The 12,500-nt window shown below is 41.9% G+C and overlaps 1 protein-coding gene across 8 annotated transcripts in view; it reads left to right on the plus strand.

Annotated features, from left to right (window-relative positions):
- The window catches only part of LOC135113156 (uncharacterized), a 123,712-nt gene that overhangs the window by 75,105 nt on the left and 36,107 nt on the right, over positions 1–12,500 (plus strand). For all 8 annotated transcript variants that reach the window (XM_064028236.1, XM_064028239.1, XM_064028240.1 and 5 more), the window contains exon 3: positions 1,486–1,644. In XM_064028236.1, the coding sequence (XP_063884306.1) occupies positions 1,486–1,644 (159 nt within the window). The remainder of the gene's footprint in view (positions 1–1,485; positions 1,645–12,500) is intronic.

A 12,500-nucleotide genomic window follows, 5' to 3' on the forward strand; every position in this document is an offset into this window, starting at 1 on the left:
CGGGCAGTCATCAAGACCTTCACCTGTCCGGGCCTCAGTTCCACAAGGCTCCGTCTTGGGCCCAGTCCTATGGAACATATACATCGACGACCTCCTCCGGCAGCTGTCATCTGTGGCAGCATACGCCGACGACTGCACACTCTCCCGCTCCTACTGCCGCCTCGACAGTCAGCGTGCCGTCACTGAGCTGAACAGGCAGCTCGGACTGGTGGAGCAGTGGGGAAAGATGTGGCAGGTCAACTTCGCTCCTGAGAAGACGCAGGCGATGGTCATCTCGCGGTCCCCAGGTGCTTCACACGCAGTCTCAGGACAGCTGCGTTTTGGAGGCAAGAGCCTGCCACTTCAGGATTATATCAAGATCCTGGGCGTGTCTGTGGACCGCGGCCTACGCTTCGATCACCACATCAGTGTCGTCGCCCGCCAGACCTCTCTCCGAGTCTCTGCCCTGCGTAGGATGGCGAACACCCTCGACCCACGGGGCATCCTCACGCTATACAGGGCACAGATACGCCCATGTATGGAGTACGGTGCCCTGTCCTGGATGTCGAGTGCCGCCACCCACATGCAGAGACTGGATGCTGTGCAGCGGCGAGCCCTGCGCTTGGTGGCCACCGATGAGGACCAACAGCACCCACCACCAGTAACGTCACTGGAGCACCGCCGGGACGTGTCGGCACTAGTGGTGTGCCACAAAACTCAGGTGCAGAGGGTCCCTCACCTTGACCCCCTGAGGCTGCTGCCACACGCAGTACAGAGGTGCACCAGAGCTGCAGCCAGTAGCGACGAGCTAGTGAAGGTGCCTCGATCTCGCTCTAGCCAACACCAGCGCACCTACACAGCCAGGACTTCGCGGCTGTGGAACATGTTCACGGCGGCCACGCCCCAAGTGCAGGACATGTCCACGCACCAGGTGAAGCTGGCAGCCCACAGCTGGCGTAGCACGCACCTGTCCCCACTGGCGCTTTAAATCTTTAAATTTTTATTATTTTATTGTATTAACATTATAATCTTTATGTTAAGCATGTATAGTGTTATTCCTGTTAAAAATACTAACATAGGCTTTTTAAATAATTCCACACTCAACGTGGAATTTTAAGCCTTTCTGTAAATATTTGTTTAAAAAAAAAAAAAAAAAAAAAAAAGAGAGAGAGAGAGAGAGAGAGAGAGAGAGAGAGAGAGAGAGAGAGAGAGAGAGAGAGAGAGAGAGAGAGCCCACTGAAGTACCGGTGCCTGAACAGACTCAAAAGCGGTCGTCAAAAACTGCAGGTTAAGTGTCCTAAAACCTCCCTCGTGAAAGAGTTCAAGTCACAGGAAGGAGGAAATACAGAAGCAGGCAGGGAGTTGCAGAGTTTGCCAGAGAGACGGATGGAGACTTGAGAATACCAGTTAACTCTTGCATTAGATTAGGAATAAGAGAAAGAAAAAAAGTGTCGTACAGGCTGCAATATCAGATCAGTGTTATTAGCTTGACTCTTTCTTCCCCAGACACAGAGCCTACCACAGTGGCCCTGCCGGTCTGCACAGGCAACGTGGAGGATGAGTGTGCGGAGCTGCCCAACAGTAAGTGCGTCAAGGAGGAGGGCATCTGCAAGTGTGTGGCCCCCTATGACATTTTTGATGTGGAGAACCATTACTGCGGAAAAGGTGAGTGAGTGTCTGTGTCTGTCTGTGTGTGTGTGTGTGTGTGTGTGTGTGTGTGTGTGTGTGTGTGTGTGTGTGTGTGTGTGTGTGTGTGTGTGTGTGTGTGTTTGTGTGTGTGAGGGGGAGGGTTGGTGAGATTGGTTTGTTGTGTGTGTGTCGGGGGGACGTCTCTGTGTGTGTGTGTGTGTGTGTGTGTGTGTGTGTGTGTTTTGATTAAAGGTTGATCTATGCACAGCGACAGGGCAAAATTTGTTGTTGTTGTTGTTGTTGTTGTTATTTTTCTTACTTCTTCTTCTTCTTCTTCTTCTTCTTCTTCTTCTTCTTCTTCTTCTTCTTCTTCTTCTTCTTCTTCTTCTTCTTCTTCTTCTTCTTCTTCTTCTTCTTCTCCTCCTCCTCCTCCTCCTCCTCCTCCTCCTCCTCCTCCTCCTCCTCCTCCTCCTCCTCCTCCTCCTCCTCCTCCTCCTCCTCCTCCTCCTCCTCCTCCTCCTCTACCAAACACCAAAGACACACATTACAACTTCCACCAACACACACACACACACACACACACACACACACACACACACACACACACACACACACACACACACACACACACACACACACACACACACACACACACACACACACACACACACACACACACACACACACATTCACGTACCAAAGTCTTGATTAACAAAAATAACCTTACATATATTTTTACTGCCAAAAAAAAAAAATAAAATAAAAAAAATCGACTTTTCGCCTTCATTAAAGGAAAGAGAAAATAAAGAATGGAATAAGGAATTAAGAGAGAATGAAGGATGAACTAAAGGAAAAGGGAATATATAAGAATGAAAGAAACAAAGAAAGTGAGAAAGTAAGAGAAAATGAAGAAGGAAGGAAAGAAAGTAACAGATAAAAAGGGAAGAGAGAGAAAAGAAGGAAAAGAAGAAGAACAAGAAGAAGGAAAGAGGAAGGGAATGAACGTGCCTGCGTGCGTGTGTGCGTGTGATGAAATAAAGAAGAAAAAGAGAGAGAGAGAGAGAGAGAGAGAGAGAGAGAGAGAGAGAGAGAGAGAGAGAGAGAGAGAGAGAGAGAGAGGTAAAAGATGGTGATGGCTTGAAGGGAAGGATTTGAAGGAGAGAGAAAATGAGAAAGAAGGAGATGAAGGATGAGTAATGAACACCAAATAGGGTGAAAGAAAGAGGATGAGAAAACAGGAATAAAAAGAAATACAAAAAGATAGGATGAAGATAGGAAGGGTGACTAGAAAGAAAGATAGAAATCCAATGAAAAGATAGAGTGAAAAAGATAAGCTAAAAAAATATAGGGTGAAAAGATAGGGTGAGGAAAAAAGGTGAAAAGAATTGGTGAACAGAATGAAGAGAAAAAAGGTTGAAAAAAGTGAAAAAATAGGTAGGGAAAAATTATAGGGTGAAGAGATAGAGAGAAAAAGGGTGAGGTAGTTCTGAGGAGAGAGAGAGAGAGAGAGAGAGAGAGAGAGAGAGAGAGAGAGAGAGAGAGAGAGAGAGAGAGAGAGAGAGAGAGAGAGAATAAAGTTAGCACAACATTTTTCATCATGGTGTTTTTTGAAGCGATAATTAGTTCCATGAAAGAAAATGGGGAAAGGATACACTGAAAGGAAGAAGAGGAGGAGGAGGAGGAGGAGGAGGAGGAGGAGGAGTGCCTTTTCTCCTCCTCCTCCTCCTCCTCCTCCTCCTCCTCCTCCTCCTCTTCCTTGTTATTGTTTATGTTCTTGTTCGTTTTCTTGTTCTTGTTCTTGTTCTTCTTGTTCTTGTTCTTATTCTTGTTCTTCTTGTTCTTCTTGTTCTTGTTCGTGTTCTTGTTCTTCTTGTTCTTGTTCTTCTACTTTTTTTCTTTATTTTCTCCTCCTCCTCCTCCTCCTCCTCCTCCTGCCATCAGTCTATCATATTTTCTCTCCACCAACCACCTACACCAGAGAGAGAGAGAGAGAGAGAGAGAGAGAGAGAGAGAGAGAGAGAGAGAGAGAGAGAGAGCTACCTACCTACTTACCTGTGCCTTGTCACGCTTCCTTCTCACGTGAATTAGTCCATAGGTGGCGTAGCTACTGACGAAGGGGCGGGGCGTGGTCAGGGGAGGGAGGGGGGAATCAGTGACCCGTGTTTACGAAAGGAGAGATGGTGAAGGTGAGAAAGTTGAGAAAAGGTAACGAAGAAGAAGAGAAAGGAAAAGAGAATAGATGAGAAAGGAAGAGAGAGGGAAGAAATGAAGGGAAGAAGAGAAATGAAGGGGGAGAGAGAGAGAGAGAGAGAGAGAGAGAGAGAGAGAGACGAAGAAGGGAAGGAGGAAGTGAGAATGAAGGAGGAAATGGAGGAAAAGAGAATAAATAAGAAGGGAACAGAGAAAGAGAAATAGATAGTTTGCATAGGGAGAAAATAGATAATGGAAGAAGGAAGTGAGAGAGAATGAAGGAAGAAATAAAGGAAAAGGGAATAGATAAGAATGAAAGAAACAGGGAAAGAATGTAAGGAAATAAGATAAAATGAAGGAGGAAGGAAAGAAAGGAATTGATGAGAAGCGAAAAAGAGAGAAAAAAAGAAGGGAAAATTATTATGCTAAAAAATGATAAAAGAGAAAAGAAGGATAAATAAATAAGAAGGGAAAAAGGAAAAAGGAAGGCAAGAATGTAAGTAAAAAACAGAAAAATGAGGAAAAGAAGGAAAAGAGAGAAAAGGATGGAAATGTAAGAAAGACAGCAAATAAAGAAGGAAAAGAGGAAAACAAGAAAAAGGAAAAGTTCAATGGGCGATACTATAAACAATTACATGTGGTTAGCTTGACTTTAAGTTACAAAAAATTACATAGACTTACTTAAATAATTACATTGAATTACATATATTAGTTAAGATTTGCTAAGAGTTACAAAACATTACACATAATTAGTTACATAGAATTACATAGAGTTACAAAGAATTACCTACAATGAGACTGCTGGGAAAGTAATAATAGAAGAAAAGGAAAACAAAGCAGAAGGTTCTCTCCCCACCCTCCTCTCCCTCCTCTCCTCCTCCTCCTCCTCCTCCTCCTCCTCCTCCTCCTCCTCCTCATCTTCCTCCTCCTCCCTTCCCTTCCATTTTTACTCATTCCCTCCCTTCCTCCTTCTTCCTTCTCTTGTGTCTTTCCACCTTTTCCTTTCTTCTTGTGTTCGTCCTTTCCTCCTTACTCATCTTTATCTTTAATTATTCTCTTTTTCCCTCCTTTCCTCCTCCCTTTCCTCCATCTTTACCCTCCTTTCCTCCATCCCACCCTCATTCCTTCTTTTCTTTCCTCCTGCTTTACCTTCCTTCCTTCCTTCCCTCCCTCCTCCAGTTTTCCCCTCCTTCCCCTCCTTCTCTCCCTTTTCCCTCCAACTTTACTCTCCTTCCCTTCTTCCTTCCTTCCTCCTTCCCTCCCTACCCTCCCTCCCTTTACCATTACGTATTCCCTCCTTCCCTCCTCTTACTCCTCCCTTTCTCCTCCCACCCTCTCCCCCTCTCCTCAGCACAGGTAGGGGTCTTACCTGTGCCTGGGAAGCTAATTAACTTCCGTAAGACAGGTGAGAAACTACTCCATCATGACTACCTGGATTGCTAATGTGATTGGCGCCCAGATGAGGGGAGGGGGAGAGGGGAAGAGAGGAGGGGAAGAGGGGAAGAGAGGAAAAGTAGAAGGGGACCTACGTAGGGAAAGAGGGGATGAAAGAGAGGGAAAAGAGAGGGGGAAGAAAGGGGAAGGAGAGAGTTAGAGGGGAAGAAGAAGGAAACGTGTGAGAGAGAGAGAGAGAGAGAGAGAGAGAGAGAGAGAGAGAGAGAGAGAGAGAGAGAGAGAGAGAGAGAGAGAGAGAGAGAGAGAGAGAGAGAGAAAGCAGGGAAAGTAGAAGGGAGAGAAAGGAGAGAAAGGAGGAGAGAGGGAAAGGAAGAGGGGGAGAAAGAGAGAGAGAGAGAGAGAGAGAGAGAGAGAGAGAGAGAGAGAGAGAGAGAGAGAGAGAGAGAGAGAGAGAGGAAGGAAGGAAGGAAGGAAGGAAGGGGAAGAAGAATATAAGATAAGGGAAAGGAAGAGAGGAAAAAGAGAGGGAAGGAGGAAGAGAAAGAATAAATGCTAAAGAAAAGAAAATAGGGAAGGAATGAAAAGGGGAAAAGGGAGGAAGGTGGAAGAAGTAGAAGGGGGAGAGGAAGAAGGAAAAGGAGAGGAGAGCATCGAAAATAAGGAAAGGAAAGGGAAAATAAAGGAAAAGGAGATAAAAAAATAAGAGAATGAAGGGAAATGGATGAGAGAATAAGAGTTTCAGGAGGAGGAGGAGGAAAAGGAGGAGGAGGAGGAGGAGGAGGAGGATGGAAGGGGAAGATGAGAGGGGATATGGACCAAGGAACAAAGGGGAGAATAAGTAGGAACAAATAAATGATGGGAGAAAGGAATATTTTAAGGAGGAGGAGGAGGAGGAAGAAGAAGAAGAAGAAGAAGAAGAAGAAGAAGAAGAAGAAGAAGAAGAAGAAGAGGGGGAAGAGGAAGAAGAAGAGGAGGATTAGGGATGAATCGAATAAATGTGGGATTTTATGAAGTTTGATAATAATAATGATAATAGTAATAATAATAATAGTAATAATAGTAATAATAATAATGATAATAATAATAATAATAATAATAATAATAATAATAACAATAATAATAGTAATAATAATAATTTTCTTTTCTTACAATGTTTAGTTTAATCTTCTTACATCTATACTTTTCCTGTTTTCTTTATTTTCTTCTTCTTCCTTGTACCTTTATCATATTCTTCACTCTTGTCTCTTTCTCTCTTAATTTACCCTCTCCTTTTTTCTCTCTCTCACTTTCTTTTTCTCTTTCCTTTATTATCTTCATTAATTTACTACGTACTAAACTGGTGGATTTGTGTCTTTGTACTCTCTCTCTCTCTCTCTCTCTCTCTCTCTCTCTCTCTCTCTCTCTCTCTCTCTCTCTCTCTCTCTCTCTCTCTCTCTCTCTCTCTCTCGCTCTCGTTCTCTCTCTCCTTAATGACAAGATTTATCACTGGTACTTCCGGGTGTCAGAGAGAGAGAGAGAGAGAGAGAGAGAGAGAGAGAGAGAGAGAGAGAGAGAGAGAGAGAGAGAGAGAGAGACCGGAAGAACGGGAGACAGGAACTAGTGAATGGAAAGAAGGAGGAATAGGAAGGAGGAGGAGGGGGAGGGGGAGGAGGAGGAGGAGGAGGAGGAGGAGGAGGAGGAGGAGGAGGAGGAGGAGGAGGTAAGTTGCGTTGCCAAGTTTTCATGAGAGGAAGGAAGGAAGAAGAGGAAGAGAGGAAGGAAGGAGATTATGTTCAAGAGAGAGAGAGAGAGAGAGAGAGAGAGAGAGAGAGAGAGAGAGAGAGAGAGTAGATGGATTTTTAGAGGAGAGGGAACGTGAGACTGATGGAGGAGGAGGAGGAGAAGGAGGAGGAGGAGAGGAAGGAAGAAAGAGCAATTTAAGGGAAGAGGAGAAATTAATTGAGGAATGGGAGGGAAAGACGAAGGAGGGAAGAAGGAAAGGAGAAGAGGAGGAAAATTAAAGAAATATTGATGAAGGGAAAAAGGAAAAAAAGAAGAGTAATTGAAGGAGAGAAGAAGGAAAGGTAAGAAGGAAGGAGGAAAGGAGGCTAAGGGAAAGTAGAGAAGGAAAAGAAGGAAAACGGAGAAGGAAAAAGGGAAAGAAAGAGGAAAAAGGGAAGGAAAGAGGAAAAGTATGATAAAGAGAAAAATCTTGTGTTTCCTCAAGGAGACAGTGAGGAAGGTCTAGTCATTCTCTCTCTCTCTCTCTCTCTCTCTCTCTCTCTCTCTCTCTCTCTCTCTCTCTCTCTCTCTCTCTCTCTCTCTCTCTCTCTCTCTCTCTCTCTCTCTCTCTCTCTCTCTCTCTCTCTCTCCTGTGCAAAAATGTCTCTATCTGTCATTTTTCTATCATTTCCTTTTTATTTATTTTTTCCCTTTTTTCTCTTCGTTTATTTTCCTTTCCTTTATTCAATCTTACCTTTATTTTCTTTATTTTCATCGATTTTCTAATGACTGAACTGTATACTCTCTCTCTCTCTCTCTCTCTCTCTCTCTCTCTCTCTCTCTCTCTCTCTCTCTCTCTCTCTCTCTCTCTCTCTCTCTCTCTCTCTCTGCGAAAATATGAAGATTTGTATGGTTCTCTTGACTCTACCCAGCCTTCCATGCTTCAGTCTCTTCTGTCTGGCCTTGGGAAGCAGCAGGAGAAAGAAGAGGAGGAGGAGGAGGAGGAAGAGGAGGAGGAGGAGGGAGATTAAAAAACGTCAAAATGAGAATAATGATAAGAGGAAGAGGAGAGAAAGAAAAATAGGAGATGTAGGAAGCAGGGTAAATGGAGGAGGAGGAGGAGGAGGAGGAGGAGGAGGAGGAGGAGGAGGAGGAGATTGAAAGGCGAAATATGAATGATTTATAAGAAGAAGAGGAGGAGGAGTAGTAAGAGGAGGAAACAGCAAAAGAGGAGGAGGAAGAGGAATTAAAAACTAGATGAATATAAAAGCAAGGAAGAGAAACACGAATAAAAAGGAGAAGAAGGATAATGAAGAAGAAAATTAGGAGAAGGAGGAAAAGTAAAAGAAGAAGACGAAAGGAAGAAAAAGAAGAAGAAGGAGGAGGAGGAGGAGGAGGAGGAGGAGGAGGAGTAAAAAGAAGAGTAAGAACAAGACTGAAAGAATGAAGATGAGGAAGAGGAAGACGAGGAAGAGAAAAAAAATCAAAGAGGGAAGAAGAAGGAATAAAAAAGAAGAAAAGGAATAAGGAGAAGGAGGAGGAAGAAGAGGAAGAGGAAGAAGAGGAAGAGAATGCACCATGCTGTGTGAGAGAATGAGGAGGCAGAGAAGCAATAAAGAAAAAAAAAAAACGAAAGAGAGAAAAAAAAATAAAATAGAATAGAAAGGATAAATAAAAAGAGGCAGATAAAGAAAAAAAGAGAAGGAAAAAAGAAAAATGTTTGACAGGATAGAGCTAAAAAAAAAAAAGGAAAATAAGAAGGAAAATAAAAAAAATATTGACTCGTGAGGCGAAAAATCTATGAGAAGAGAAACAAAAACAATCTTTAGGAAAATTATGAAAAGGTAAGAAAAATTTTAAAATTATTATAAAAAAAATGAAAATGAAGAAAAAAAGGAAAAATGAACTGACGTCAGGAGTGTAAAGGGAAATAAAAAAGAAAAAAGGAAAAGGAAAAGGAAAAGTTAAGGAAAAAAGGAAAAAATAAATTGATCTGAGGAATGAAAAGTAAAAATGAAGACTGAGAAATGAAAATGGAAAAGAGAAAAATAGATAAAAAAAAATGATTTGAGGAACTAAGGGAAAAAAATAAAAAAAAAAAGTGAAAAAGAAAAAGGAAAAAACGAAGAAAAGGAAAAAAATAAACGAACCTGAGGAATGAAAAACAAAAAAAAACGAATAAATAAAAAAAAATAAAGAAAAGCGAAAAAATAAATTACCTTGAGGGATGAATTGCTTGAATACTCCGTTTTCTTCAGCTTTTTCTTCACGTTTTCTTTTTATTTTTAGGGAGGACCATAAGAGTCTTGTTGAAGGACGTACTTAGAAAGGGTTAGGTAATTGAATCATGGTCTTTTTATTTAATATTTTTGTTGGTTAGATAGAAAAAAAAAATGCATAAAAAATTGTAGTAGTAATAGTGGTGGTGGCTGTGGGTGGTGATAGTGATAGTAGTAGTAGTAGTAGTAGTAGTAGTAGTAGTAGTAGTAGTAGTAGTAGGGTAGTTACTGTTGTAAGGATACTACTATTACTACTACTACTACTACTTCAGAAAACGACATTTCACAAGCTGGCACCGCGTTTTCTGTTCATTCTGTAATCCCGAAGCAGAAAACGGAGCAAGAGGAAGGACATTGAAGGGGAGACTGTGCTTTTTTGCAGGTGTGAGCTTACGCCTCGTTTTCTTTGCTCATAGAAAACGGGATGATTTACTCCTAAAGCTGTTCGGTCACGCACACCATTGATCAGGAGGAGGAGAAAGAGGAGGAAGAGGAGGAGGAGGGGGGAGAAGAGAAAGGGAAAGAAAATTAAAGAAAAGAAAGAAGAGAAGGTAAAGGAGGAGGAGGAGGAGGAGGAGTGGAGTAACGGAAGAGGAATAGAAAGAGAATGAAGGAAAAGAAAGAGTGAGAGGAGTAAAGATGGAAGGAAAAGAAAAGGAAAAAGAAAATGGAGGAGGAGGAGAAGAGGAGGAGAACGAGAATGAAGGACAGAGAAAAATAAGAGGAGAAGGAGGAGCAGGAGGAGGAGAGGAAGAAGAGGGGAAGAAGAAGAAAAAAAGGAGAAGGAGGAAGAGAAGGAGAACCAGAAAGAGGAGGAGGAGAAGGAAATTAAGGGGAGGAAGGGAAAGAAAATGAAGGAGAGGGAGGAGCAGGAAGAGGAAAGAAGGAAGAAGAGGAAAAGGAAAGAAGGAAGAGGAGGAGAAATAGGGGAAGGGAAGAAGGTAGGAAAGAGAAGGAATTAGAAGAAAAATTAGTTCTGGGAAGAGAAAGAATGCGGCAGACAAGAGAGAGAGAGAGAGAGAGAGAGAGAGAGAGAGAGAGAGAGAGAGAGAGAGAGAGAGAGAGAGAGAGAGAGAGTAATAACTTAATTAGATGTTTGTTTCCACATTTCATTATTATATGGCACTTTTTGTTACTTTCACTTCCTCATATGAAAGGCAGACAGACAGACAGACAGACAGACAGACACACAGACAGACACACAGACACACTAACCTTTCAATCTAAATACCAAACAGACAGACAGACAGACAGACAGACAAAAAAATATAGATATTTCATTAAAACCGCACAATTTTATAAACAAACAGACAAACAAACAAACAAACAAACAGATAGACGGACAGACAGACAGACAGACTTCACAGGTAACAATGATAAAAACAACCCCTCTCATTTAAATTAATTACCGCACTCAGCCAGGTAGATAAGTGGATTAAACACGGGGGTGGCTTACTGGTGAAAAGCTTGTCCTCCCCTGTAAATGTAGACCCTTGCTTCGAACCCTCAGTGAGAAACCTTTAATATATCTAAAGGTAATAATAATAATAATAATAATAATAATAATAATAATAAAAGTAAATGTAGCAGTAATAATAATAATAATAATTTCCCTACATTCTTTACTATCAAGGTTCATAAGGTTAGAAGCAGCGGGGGTTCAGAGAGAGAGAGAGAGAGAGAGAGAGAGAGAGAGAGAGAGAGAGAGGGTAACTAAATAATAAAAAAATAGATAGGTAAATATTCAAATCAAGGAAAAATGGAAATGAAAATAAGAGAGATAAATTAATGTTGCTTGGTACTGATAAGGAGGAGGAGGAGGAGGAGGAGGAGGAGGAGGAGGAGGAGGAGGAGGAGGTAGCAGCAAGTTCATTGGCTTTTATTTGGGTTACCATTAGTGGAGGGGGAGGAGGAGGAGAAGGAAGAGGAAAAGGATGAGAAGGTGGAGGAGGAGAAGGAAGAGAATAAAGAGTAGAGAGAGGAAGAGGAGGAGGAGGAGAAAATAATAACAAAGTAGAAGAGGAAGAATTAGTGCTTAGGAGGAATGAAGAAGTAAATAAGAGGAGGAGGAGGAGAAAGAGAATAAGGAGTAGAGGGAGGAGGAGGAGGAGGAGGAGGAGGAGGAGGAGAAGAAAATAACAAAGTAGGAGAAACTGGAATAAGAAAGGGAAGAATTAGCGCTTGGGAAAAATGAAGAAGTAAAGAAGAGGAGGAGGAGGAGGAGGAGGAAAAGGAGGAGGAAGAGGAGGAGGAGGAAGACAGTGATTTAGGATCTTTTAGCATGAGAAACACCAACAACACCACGGCAACACACACACACACACACACACACACACACACACACACACACACACACACACACACACACACACACACACACACACACACACACACACACATTAAATACCTCAACTCAGCGTGAAATGAAAAGGTGTGATGAAATAAAACAAATAAATAAATAAATAAATAAATAAAAGTGATGATATGAAAGGATTAATATATAATCTCCTTTATTTTCACGTTTTTTTCACTTTTTATTTATTTATTTATTTATTTTTTATCTTTCAACTTCCGTACTTTTTAATGTTATTGTTATTATTATGTCTGTCACCACCACCACCACCACCACCACCACCACCACCACCACCATCACCCCTTTACCTGCGTGGCTGATAGAGCAGGTGATGAGAGAAACCAATTACAGGTGAACTCTCGACAGGTGTGACTTGATCAAACAAACAGGTGCGTGAGAGAGAGAGAGAGAGAGAGAGAGAGAGAGAGAGAGAGAGAGAGAGAGAGAGAGAGAGAGAGAGAGAGAGAGAGAGAGAGACAGGTGAGAGTGAGAGGAAAAGGAGGAGGAAATGAACAGGTAAAGAAGTCAGGAAGGGGAGGAAAGAGAAGAATAGATGAGAAAATGGAGAAAAAGGGAGAGGAGAAGGAAGGGGAAAAGTAAGAAAGACAGAGAGAAAAGGAAATAGAAAAGAAACTGAGACGATACAGATTAGAGAAAGAGAGTAGGAAAGGAGGAAAGAATAAAGAAGAGAGAAAAGTAAAAAGAAGGAGGTGAAAGTAAGAAAAAACAGGAAGAAGAGGAGGAGGAAAAAAAGTAGGGAGTAAGGAAGAGGGATGAAGTAAGAAAGACAGGAAGAAGAAAAGGAGAAAAGAGAAAAGAAGAACGAAAAACAGTAGGAAAAAGAAGTAGAAGGTAAGAAAAACAGGAAGAGGAGAAAAGGAAGAGAAAAAGATTAGGAAGAAAGAGGACAATGTAAGAAAGAGACGAAGAAGAAGAGAAAAGAGAACAGAAGAGAAAAAGAAAGAAGTGGGAGG

This window comes from Scylla paramamosain, chromosome 25 (genome assembly GCF_035594125.1).
Source record: "Scylla paramamosain isolate STU-SP2022 chromosome 25, ASM3559412v1, whole genome shotgun sequence".
Classification (NCBI taxonomy): Eukaryota; Metazoa; Arthropoda; class Malacostraca; order Decapoda; family Portunidae; genus Scylla; species Scylla paramamosain.